The sequence below is a fragment of the Oncorhynchus clarkii genome, chromosome 14 (genome assembly GCF_045791955.1).
Source record: "Oncorhynchus clarkii lewisi isolate Uvic-CL-2024 chromosome 14, UVic_Ocla_1.0, whole genome shotgun sequence".
Taxonomy (NCBI): Eukaryota; Metazoa; Chordata; class Actinopteri; order Salmoniformes; family Salmonidae; genus Oncorhynchus; species Oncorhynchus clarkii.
Window position 1 is genome coordinate 36462247 of NC_092160.1, and position 11625 is coordinate 36473871.

The 11625-nt window shown below is 42.8% G+C and overlaps 1 protein-coding gene across 4 annotated transcripts in view; it reads right to left on the reverse strand.

The window, feature by feature from the left end:
- Positions 1-7693: 7693 nt before the first annotated feature.
- The window catches only part of LOC139366094 (kelch-like protein 4), a 49087-nt gene continuing 45155 nt past the window's right edge, over positions 7694-11625 (reverse strand). Inside the window, exons 10-11 of one of the 4 annotated variants that reach the window (XM_071103190.1) lie at positions 9722-9893; positions 7694-9572 (exon numbers count right to left, since the gene is read on the reverse strand). In XM_071103190.1, coding sequence (XP_070959291.1) covers positions 9513-9572; positions 9722-9893 — 232 coding nt within the window. In that variant the 3' untranslated portion in view covers positions 7694-9512. The remainder of the gene's footprint in view (positions 9573-9721; positions 9894-11625) is intronic. The other 3 variants (XM_071103189.1, XM_071103191.1, XM_071103188.1) reach the window with 3 other exon arrangements.

Below are 11625 nucleotides of genomic sequence, written 5' to 3' on the forward strand. Positions count from 1 at the left end.
GGCAACCTGCCTAAATGACTACAGACCTGTAGCACTCACGTCCATAGCCATGAAGTGCTTTGATAGGTTGGTAATGGCTCAGATAAACACCATTATCCCAGAGACGCTAGACCCACGCCAATTTGCATACCGCCCAAACAGATCCACAGATGATGCAATCTCTATTGTACTCCACACTGCCCTTTCCCACCTGGACAAAAGGAACACTTATGTGAGAATGCTATTCATTGACTACAGCTCAGCGTTCAACACCATAGTACCCTCAAAGCTCATCACTAAGCTAAGGATCCTGGGACTAAACACCTCCCTCTGCAACTGGATCCTGGACTTCCTGACAGGCCGCCCCAGGTGGTGAGGGTAGGTAGCAACATATCTGCCACGCTGATCCTCATCACTGGAGCTCCCCAGGGGTGCGTGCTCAGTCCCCTCCTGTTCACCCATGGCCAGGCACGACTCCAACACCATCATTAAGTTTGCAAACGACACAACAGTGGTAGGCCTGATCACTGACAACGATGAGATAGCCTATAGGGAGGAGGTCAGAGACCTGGCCGGGTGGTGCCAGAATAACAACCTATCCCTCAACATAACCAAGACTAAGGAGATGATCGTGGACTACAGGAAAAGGAGGACTGAGCATGCCCCCATTCTCATCGACGGGGCTGTAGTGGAGCAGGTTGAGAGCTTCAAGTTCCTTGGTGTCCACATCAACAACCAACTAGAATGGTCCAAACACACCAAGACAGTTGTGAAGAGGGCACGACAAAGCCTATTCCCCCTCAGGAAACTAAAAAGTTTTGGCATGGGTCCTGAGATCCTCAAAAGGTTCTACAGCTGCAACTTTGAGAGCTTTAGCAACTGGTACGGCAATTGCTCGGCCTCCGACTGCAAGGCACTACAGAGGGTAGTACGGACTGCCCAGTACATCACTGAGGCTAAGCTGCCTGCCATCCAGGACCTCTACACCAGGCAGTGTCAGAGGAAGGCCCTAAAAATTGTCAAAGACCGCAGCCACCCCAGTCATAGACTGTTCTCTCTACTACCGCATGGCAAGCGGTACCGGAGTGCCAAATCTAGGACAAAAAGGCTTCTCAACAGTTTTTACCCCAAAGCCATAAGTGTCCTGAAGAGGTAATCAAATGGCTACCCGGACTATTTGCATTGTGTGCCACCCCCCGCCCCAACCCTTCTTTTAGGCTACTGCTACTCTCTGTATATCATATATGTTTAGTCACTTTAACCACATCTACATGTACATACTACCTCAATCAGTCTGACTAACCAGTGTCTGTATGTAGCCTCGCTACTTTTATAGCCTCGCTACTGTTTATAGCCTCGCTACTGTTATTTTTCACTGTCTTTTTACTGTTGCTTTATTTATTTACTTACCTATTGTTCACCTAATACCTTTTTTGCACTTTTGGTTAGAGCCTGTAAGTAAGCACGTGACGAATCAACTTTGATATGATTTGAATGGATGAAGACAAAAGAGCTCTCCCGTAGGTGTACCAAAACATTCTAGGGCCATTTTGTCAAAAGTGAGGTTACAAGTTTATCAACTTTCAAAGCAGAATTATTTTCCCATTGTTCCTCAACTGTAGTTGATATAGTACTCCTTTATCCAATGTATAAAAAAAAACACCATTTCACATTTTGCTAGACAAGACCGAATCAAGCCAATCGGTCACATTTTTCAAAATCAAGTCTGAAATTTCCAAAATGGAAATTACAAATTCAAAAGCCTTTTTAAACCTCAAATACACGTTTTACATTTCCTGCATTTCCTGCATCGAAAGTTCTCCTGCAACAGGGTGTATCCTTCCTGTTTGGCCCTGTCCGGGGGTGTCCTCGGATGGGGCCACAGTGTCTCCTGACGCCTCCTGTCTCAGCCTCCAGTATTTATGCTGCAGTAGTTTATGTGTCGGGGGGCTAGGGTCAGTTTGTTATATCTGGAGTACTTCTCCTGTCCTATTCGGTGTCCTGTGTGAATCTAAGTGTGCGTTCTCTAATTCTCTCCTTCTCTCTTTCTTTCTCTCTCTCGGAGGACCTGAGCCCTAGGACCATGCCCCAGGACTACCTGACATGATGACTCCTTGCTGTCCCCAGTCCACCTGGCCATGCTGCTGCTCCAGTTTCAACTGACCTGAGCCCTAGGACCATGCCCCAGGACTACCTGACATGATGACTCCTTGCTGTCCCCAGTCCACCTGACCGTGCTGCTGCTCCAGTTTCAACTGTTCTGCCTTATTATTATTCGACCATGCTGGTAATTTATGAACATTTGAACATCTTGGCCATGTCTGTTATAATCTCCACCCGGCACAGCCAGAAGAGGACTGGCCACCCCACATAGCCTGGTTCCTCTCTAGGTTTCTTCCTAGGTTTTGGCCTTTCTAGGGAGTTTTTCCTAGCCACCGTGCTTCTACACCTGCATTGCTTGCTGTTTGGGGTTTTAGGCTGGGTTTCTGTACAGCACTTTGAGATATCAGCTGATGTACGAAGGGCTATATAAATACATTTGATTTGATTTGATTTGTTCACATTAAGATCCTACCAGAAATAAAACAACAGATTTTGCCCATTAAATTGTGTTTCCTTGTAGCAAGTATGGGACATAAAACTGAAAGACATTCACCTGAAGTGTGATTCAACTCACTGCTTGTGCCCCATTTCCACTCTCCACTTCCACTTTTTTCAAACACACACAAAAAAGTAAATGTACAACTTTAAATGGGAGATAGACTCAATGGCACTGCCCATGCTGTCACAGACGCCATAATGGCACAGATACAAAGTTGCAACCTCTTTCCATGTCCATTGAGATGCTTCTATACATTTTTAGATGTTCACAACTGATTAGGGTTCCCTGGGAAACATGGTTCCTACCATGTCACATAAGCTTTGTAACATAACCTTGTGCTAACATGTATGTTTCCTTATCTGATCAGTATGATCTAATCACTATCTGATCAAGGTTTGTTGCCTGCACACATGGTATTAAAATGTGTCTCTTTGTAAACAGATTTCCTTGTATTCTAATTATTTCACAGATTTACCTTTTTTAAATAATACTTATACCATCAATATGTCTTAAAATAAATAAATAAGTCAATGGTACTACCTGTCAATGATTTTAGGGTGGGTGTTATATTATGATTTAAATGGTTTGACTGTCCCGATCCATTTGCACTCGTTGTCAGGAAGATGCGTCTTTTAAAACGTTTACACCTGTCTAAAAATGTGGGCATCATCAGAATGTGGACAACAACAGGTTAAAAGGACGCATGCAAGCACCAGTTATAAACGGGGCTAAAAGACACAAAGGAGACAATGAACACATTTTATTTCTAGATCTGCATTTGTGTCAAATCATGATTTTTTTTTTAATTGCCCAAAATACAAAAGTGACAACAGTACCAAACATGAAGTAAAATAAAAATGTGTCTATCTTTGATAATTTACCCAGGAAAGTGCTGAAAATAGCCCATATTCATATATGTAGCCTTAGAGATAAGCTAAATGAAATGAAAAATCAATAACAGTATATTAGCCATTTCTGAGACTCACTTCGATAATTAATTTGATGATACAGCAGTAGCAATACAAGGATGTAACATCTATAGAAGAGACAGGAATGCTTATTGGGGACGTGTTGCTGTATATATTCAGAGACATATCCCTGTAATGCTTAGAGAAGATTTTATGTCGGGTGTTATTTAAGTGCTGTGGTTCACTTGGCATATCTAAAGACTTTTCTTTTGGGGTGTTGCTATAGGCCACCAAGTGCTAACAGTCAGTATCTAAATAATATGTGTGAAATTCTTGATAGTGTACGTGATGTTAACAGAGAGGTCTACTTTCTTGGGGACCTGAATATTGACTGATAATCATCAAGGTGCCAGGCTCAAATAGGAAGCTCCTCACTGTAACCAGTGCCTGTCATCTGGTTCAGGTTATTAATCAACCTACCAGGGTGTTTACAAACACAAACAGGAACAAGATCATCTGCATGTATTGATCACATTTTTACTAATACTGTAGAACTTTGTTCTAAAGCTGTAAATGTGCCCATTGGATGCAGTGATCACAATATAGTGGCTATATACAGGAAAGACAAGGTTCCAACAGCTGGGCCTTAAATAGTGTATAACAGATCATACAAAATATTTTGCTGTGACTCTTATGTGGATGATGTTAAACATATTTGTTGGTCTGATGTGATTAATGAGGAGCATCCAGACACTGCACTTGATGAATTTATCAAATTGCTTCCTCCAATTATTGATAAACATGCACCTGTTATTCCCGAAACTGACTGGATTGACGATGGATTGATGAGGAAATGAAAAACTGTATGGATGAAAGAGATGGGGCAAAGGGAGTGTCTAATAAGTCTAGCTGTACATCTGACTGGCTGACTTACTGCAAATTGAGAAATTATGTGACTAAACTCAACACAAAGAAGAAGAAACTGTGTTATGAAGCCAAGACCAATAATATAAAGAATGATGGAAATAACTTTGTAGTACTTGAAATAAAATTATGTCTAGAAAGACCGATTCAACTCAGATGAAATGACTTATTCATCACAAAACCATTTGATGTTGCCAATTTTTTTTTTAATGTTTTTTGTATTTGACCTCCTTTTTCGTGATATCCAATTGCGACTTTGTCTCATCACTGCAACTCCCCAATGGGCTTGGGAGAGGCGAAGGTCGAGTCATGCGTCCTCCAAAACATTACCCGCCAAACGACGCTTCTTAAGACCCGCCGGCTTAACCCAGAAGCCAGCCCCCCTCTATGGGACTCCAGGTCACGGCCGGGTGTGACACAGCCTGGGAACACTGCGATGCAGTGCCTTAGACCGCTGCATCACTCGGGAGGCCCTGTTGCCAATAATTTTTTATTCATTGGCAAAGTGGGCAAACTTAGGCAGGAAATGCCAAAACCAAACAGTGAGCCATCATACTCATGCATAAAAAATAAATTATGAAAGAAAAACATTGCATTTTGTAAAGTTAGTGTGGAAAAATTGTCATTGATCAATAATGATGGAAAGCTAGCTGACTCTATAGCTGTCATATTTTTAATCTGAGCCTAGAGGAAAGTATTTGTCCTAAGGCCTGGAGGGAAACCAAAGTAATTCCTCTACCCAAGAATGGTAAAGTGTCCTTTACTGGTTCTAACAGCAGACCTATCAGCATACTACCAGCTCTTATCAAACTGTTGGGAAAAAATGGTGTTTGATGAAATACAATGCTATTTCTCTGTAGACAAATGAACAACAGACTTTCAGCATGCTTATAGAGAAGGGCACTCAATATGTACTGCACTGACACAAATGACTGATGATGTCATGCCCTGACCTTAGAGCCTTTAAATTCTCTATTTGGTAGGTCAGGGTGCGACTAGGGTGGGAAATCTATGTTTATATTTATTTTCTTTGTTGGCTGAGTATGGTTCCCAATCAGAGGCAGCTGTCTATCGTTGTCTCTGATTGGGGATCATATTTAGGCAGCCCTTTTTCCCACCTTCTGTTGTGGGATCTTGACTTTTTGTGTTGCACTCCTAGCTTTACGTTCGTTGAGTTGTTTACCTTGGTCTTCATTTAACAACGAACATTACAGAAGCTCCCACCACCAACGGACCAAGCAGCGTGATCAGGTGGACTGGACTTGGGAGGAGATCCTGGATGGTAAAGGACCCTGGACGCAGGCCAGGAGACAGAGGCAGCGAAAGCGAAATGGCGACGATACGAGGAGTTAGCTCAACGAAGCAAGCACGAGAGGCAGCCCCCCCGAAAAAATTTTGGGGGCACACGGGGAGATTGGTGGAGTCAGGGTTCAGACCTGAGCCAACTCCCCATGCTTACCGTGGGGAGCGTGTGACTGGTCAGGCACCGTGTTATGCAATGATGCGCACGGTGTCTCCAGTGAGCATTCACAGGTCGGTACGCTCTGTGCCAGCTCCCCGCATTTGCCGGGCGGAAGTTGGCATCCAGCCAGGACGGGTTGTGCCAGCTCTACGCTCGAGACCTCCAGTGTGCCTCCACGGGCCAGTGTATCCGGTGCCTGCTCCACGCACCAGGCTTCCAGTGCATCTCCCCAGTCCAGTGAAACCTGGTCCAGTTCCACGTACCAGGCCTCCAGTATGTCTCTGCAGCCTGGTAAGTAATCCATGGCCCGGAGCCTCCAGGGATAATTCATGGCCCGGTACCTCCAGTGATAATCCATGGCCCGACGTCTCCAGTGATGATCCATGGCCCGGAGCCTGTAGTGATGATCCATGGCATGAAGCCTCCAGTGATGATTCAAGGCCCGGAGCCTGTAGTGATGATCCATGGCACGAAGCCTCCAGTGATAATCCATGGCCTGGAGCCTCCAGTGATAATCCATGGCACGAAGCCTCCAGCCTCCGGTCCCCAGTCAGGAGCCTCCTGCGACAGTCCCCAGTCTGGAGCATCCAGCAACGGTCCCCAGTCTGGAGCCTCCAGTGGCGGTCCGCAGTCCGGAGTCGTCAGCGACAAGCTACAGTCCAGAGCCTCCAGCGGGGGTTCCCAGTCCGGAGCCTCCGGCGACGATCTGCAGTCCAGATCCACGGTCCGGTTCCTCCGGCAACGATTTGCGGTCCGGTTCCACAGAAGTGGATGGATCAGCGTAGGGAGCTGAACCAGAGCCGCCACCGAGGGTAGATGCCCACCCGGACCCTACCCTATAGGTTCAGGTTTTCGGCCGGGAGTCCGCACCTTTGCGGGAGGGTACTGTCAGGGTGTGACTTGGGTGGGAAATCTATGTTAATATTTCTTTGTTGGCCGAGTATGGTTCCCAATCAGAGGCAGCTGTCTATCGTTGTCTTTGATTGGGGATCATAGGCAGCCCTTTTTCCCACCTTCTGTTGTGGGATCTTGTCTTTGTGTGTTGCATGTGTTTGCACTCCTAGCTTTACATTCGTTGAGTTGTTTATTGTTTTTGGTGGAACATTTATAATTAAAGAAAATGTACGCCTACCACTCTGCACCTTGGTCTTCATTTAACAACAGACATTACAGATGATTGGTTGAAGGAAATTGATAATAAGAAGATTGTGGGAGCTGTACTGTTAGATTTCAGTGCAGCCTTTAACATTGTTGACCATGACCTGTTATTCAGAAAATGTTTGCGTTATGGCTTTTTAACCTCTGCCATATTGTGGATTTTATTTATTTATATTTAACTAGGCAAGTCAGTTAAGAACTAATTCTTATTTACAATGATGGCCTACTACGGCCAAAGCCAGCCGACGCTGGGTCAATTGTGCGCCGCCCTATGGGACTCTGACTATGGCTGGATTCAAACCAGGGACTGTAATGACACCTCTTGCACTGAAATGCAGTGCCTTAGACAGCTGCGCCACTCAGGATTAAGAGCTATCTATCTAATAGAACTCTGAGGGTTTTTATTTAATGGAAGCCTCTCTAATGTCAAATATGTAAAGTGTAGTGTACCACAGGGCAGCTCTCTAGGCCCTCTACTCTTTTCTTGTTTTACCAATGACCTGCCATTGGCATTAAACAAAGCCTGTGTGTCCATGTATGTGGATGTTTCAACCATATACACATCAGCAACTACAGCTAATGAAGTCACTGAAACCCTTTAGGAATGAGTATACAGTAATACACTGGTCCTGAACATCTCTAAAACTAAGAGCATTGCATTTGGTACAATTTATTCCTTAAGTTCTAGATCTCAGCTGAATCTGGTAATGAATGTGTGGCTGTTGAACAAGTTGTTGAGACTAAATACACTGTCATGGTCAAACTGTCATGGTCAAAACATAGAGATTCAATGGTTGTAAAGATGGTGAGGGGTCTTTCTGTCCATAATAATGAGTTGCTCTGCTTTTATGTCATCCCACTCCAAAAAGCAAGGCTTTAGTTTTGTCTTATTTTCATTATTGTCCAGTCGTGTGGTTGAGTGCTGCAAGGAATGACCTAGTTGAGCTGCAGCTGGCCCAGAACAGAGCGGCACGTCTTGCTCTTCATTGCCAGTCTCTCTTGGCTCAGAGTTGAGGAGAGACTGACTGCATCACTTCTTCTTTTTATAAGAAACATTCATGTGTTGAAAATTACAAATGGTTTGCATAGTCAACTTACACACAGCTCTGACACACACACTTACCCCACCGGGGGTCTTTTTACAGTCCCCAAATCCAGAACAAATTCAAGAATGCGTACAGTAAAATACAGAGACAGTATTGTGTGGAACTCCGTTGCTCAAATGAACCGCAAACTTTTTTTTTTTTTTTAAACAGTTAAAGCAACACCTCTCCCCACAACGCCTCTCCCCTATTTGACCTAGATAGTTTGAGTGTATGTATTGATATGTAGGCAACATTTGCCATTTTTAAATTGATGTAGTGCCGTCCTTGAGCTGTTCTTGTCTATTAATATTCTGTTTAATGTCATGTTTCATGTGTTATGTGGAGCCCAGGAAGATTAACTGCAGCTTTCGCAACAGCTAATGGGAATCCTAACGAAACATCCCAAAACAATTCTATATTGTTTAATTACAAATGAATATTAACTAGCATGCCAAAATATAAAAAGAAACACTGGAGATGACAGTAATGCATTTGTTTAGGCATGATATGATGTCATAAAGATGACTGCAATTTTAGCAAACCTACTAAAATCTTTGTAGTAATGCGAAATATCAATATGATATATTTGTATATATTTTTTAAAACATCTACAAAACATTTCTAAGACTGGGTAATGACTTTGGTGTAATTCAGATATAGCTTCCAAGAAAAAAAAATATTTTTGAAAACTTTTTGTTAGATTTCTTTCCTTTCGAAAATAACTATATCCAGCTCACAGTTGTTGAGCAACATGAGTAACTTTCTCAAATTGTTCTGGTAGAGCGGCACTTTGCAAACTCTTCATCTTCAGTATTATTCACAGTGATCCTTCTTCAAAACGTTTTGTCCAAGAGTAGAAATCCAGTTTAGCAACAGAGATGTAGTAAAAATAGAAAAAGTACATTTAATTTTCAGGTGGCTAAAAGCGAGATATACATAGGAGTATAAATCGAGAAAAAATATTATGTGATGAGACAAATATAGAATGTTGCTGTATAAATGTAAAAGTATCAATTAATAAATGTCATTTCTTTCATTGTATCATATAGAGAACATTATTGTCTGATCACTATTTTCTGATCATTATTTACTGATAGAGCATTTTAACAGAGTAACCAGACCAAGGAAAGTTTCCTAATATTTTTAACCACAACTAACCACTTACTTGATCTCTAGATATGGTAAAGTACGTTCTTATAATCAAAGATAAAATACTTTCAAGTGGACAATGAAAATCACTGTTAATGGAAACATTGGTTTGTGAGGAATGCAGTAGAGGTTTGTCTTTACAGTAGAAAAACTGATGGAAAAACATTCTCAGTGGTGACATCAGTGGTGACATCATATCATGTGTTCTGTGTGGCATTCCAGGGGGTTGTAGGGAGTTGTAGTCCTTAAGGTATTCTCACAACTACAACACAGGCTCCAGCCCTTCCAATGTTGAGATTGACCTCCTGTTGGAGACATACAGTAAAGGGTAATGAAAGGTCATTCAGTCCGTCTTAAAAAACTATTACACAATGGAAATTAAAGGTTGTGCCTGGCTATTGGAATTCTGGGTCGAAAAGCATTCTAAGAAGATCTAAGGAATGATTCAAGTTACCTCAGTCCATTCATTGTTCTGTGCATCATAGGACTCAACACTGTTCAGGTAGGAGGTTCCATCGTATCCTCCGACAGCATATAGCCTGTCTCCTAGCAGACAGATACCTACAGCATCTCTGGGGACACTCAGAGAGGACACCGTGGTCCATGTGTCTGTTTTGGGATCATACCTGCAGTGACAGAGAGGAAATAGAAGGATGAAGAGAAATACCTGAAGACGTGTAGTGAGCACTGGGATATTTAAGAGATACAGAGCAAAGATTAAGCTTGTCCATGAATTAATTCAACAATATATTTTGAGTGGGACAAAATAAATACACTTTTTTTAATGACATTTTCTGTTTAATTGTTTTGACATGATGGTATTCTGTTCATTGATAGGGTTACATGCAGTGTGTATCAGATACAGGTAGATTTTTTACAGAACAGCCAGCAGGGGGTAGCAGAAGCCAGATAATCACACTGCTAAAACCAGCTCCAATGGAAACAATGACGTGTCTTGGGTTTGACCTGTACAAGCAGACAGACAGAGATAATGGCTGTGTTCAAGAGGATCAAACCTGTAATGTGCCTGGGGGTAAATTGTGACTGATCTACAAATAATAATGAGTAGGTATTTATGACGCAAGGTATTTTTTGTAGATCTGTCAGTCGGTAGTCGGCCTGCGATGTGGAACAATCTCAATGTCTGCGTTTGACACTGCAGCCAACTTTAAAGGCAAGTTGAGACTGACTGATCTACAAATCATCTTGCATCATAAATAACTACTCACTATTCCTTTGTAGATCAATCATCCAATCACAATTTACCCATGATACATCACGGTTTTGATGCTATCGAACACGGCCAATGCCTCACCTCAAGGGACATAACAAGACACACACCCAACTATTTGTTTCCATACGCATAGCTATACTTCACCCTTATAAAATCTAACAAGACACAATGTTGAGTTTTTTACTCTAGTACAGTACAGGGATAGGCTACATTCCAATTCTAGTACAGTACTGGGATAGGCTACATCACAATTCTAGTACACTACTGAGATAGGCCACATCCCAAATCTAGTACAGTACTGAGATAGGCTGCATCTCAATTATCTGCACGTCTCCCAAAAGTGTGCACTTACATCTCTGTCATGGATTCAAAAGCATTGGATTGGTGTAAGCCTGGGCTAAAGGGAGTTTTCACATTGTTAAATGCATTTCGGGAAGTGTGCAACTCCCAAGAATCTATACGCAGCCATATTGTAGAACAGAGGTATGATTGGTTGTCTTCCTCTCTACACTGTCTGAGAGTCTGGGACAGTGGTTGCTTACCTCTCTACACAGTCTGGGACAGTGGTTGTTTACCTCTCTACACAGTCTGTTAGTCTGGGACAGTGGTTGTTTACCTCTCTACACAGTCTGTTAGTCTGGGACAGTGGTTGTTTACCTCTCTACACAGTCTGAGAGTCTGGGACTGTGGTTGCTTACCTCTCTACACAGTCTGGGACAGTGGTTGTTTACCTCTCTACACAGTCTGTTAGTCTGGGACAGTGGTTGTTTACCTCTCTACACAGTCTGTTAGTCTGGGACAGTGGTTGTTTACCTCTCTACACAGTCTGTTAGTCTGGGACAGTGGTTGTTTACCTCTCTACACAGTCTGTTAGTTTGGGACAGTGGTTGTTTACCTCTCTACACAGTCTGGGACAGTGGTTGTTTACCTCTCTACACAGTCTGTTAGTCTGGGACAGTGGTTGTTTACCTCTCTAACACAGTCTGGGACAGTGGTTGTTTACCTCTCTACACAGTCTGTTAGTCTGGGACAGTGGTTGTTTACCTCTCTACACAGTCTGTTAGTCTGGGACAGTGGTTGTTTACCTATCTACACAGTCTGTTAGTCAGGGACAGTGGTTGTTC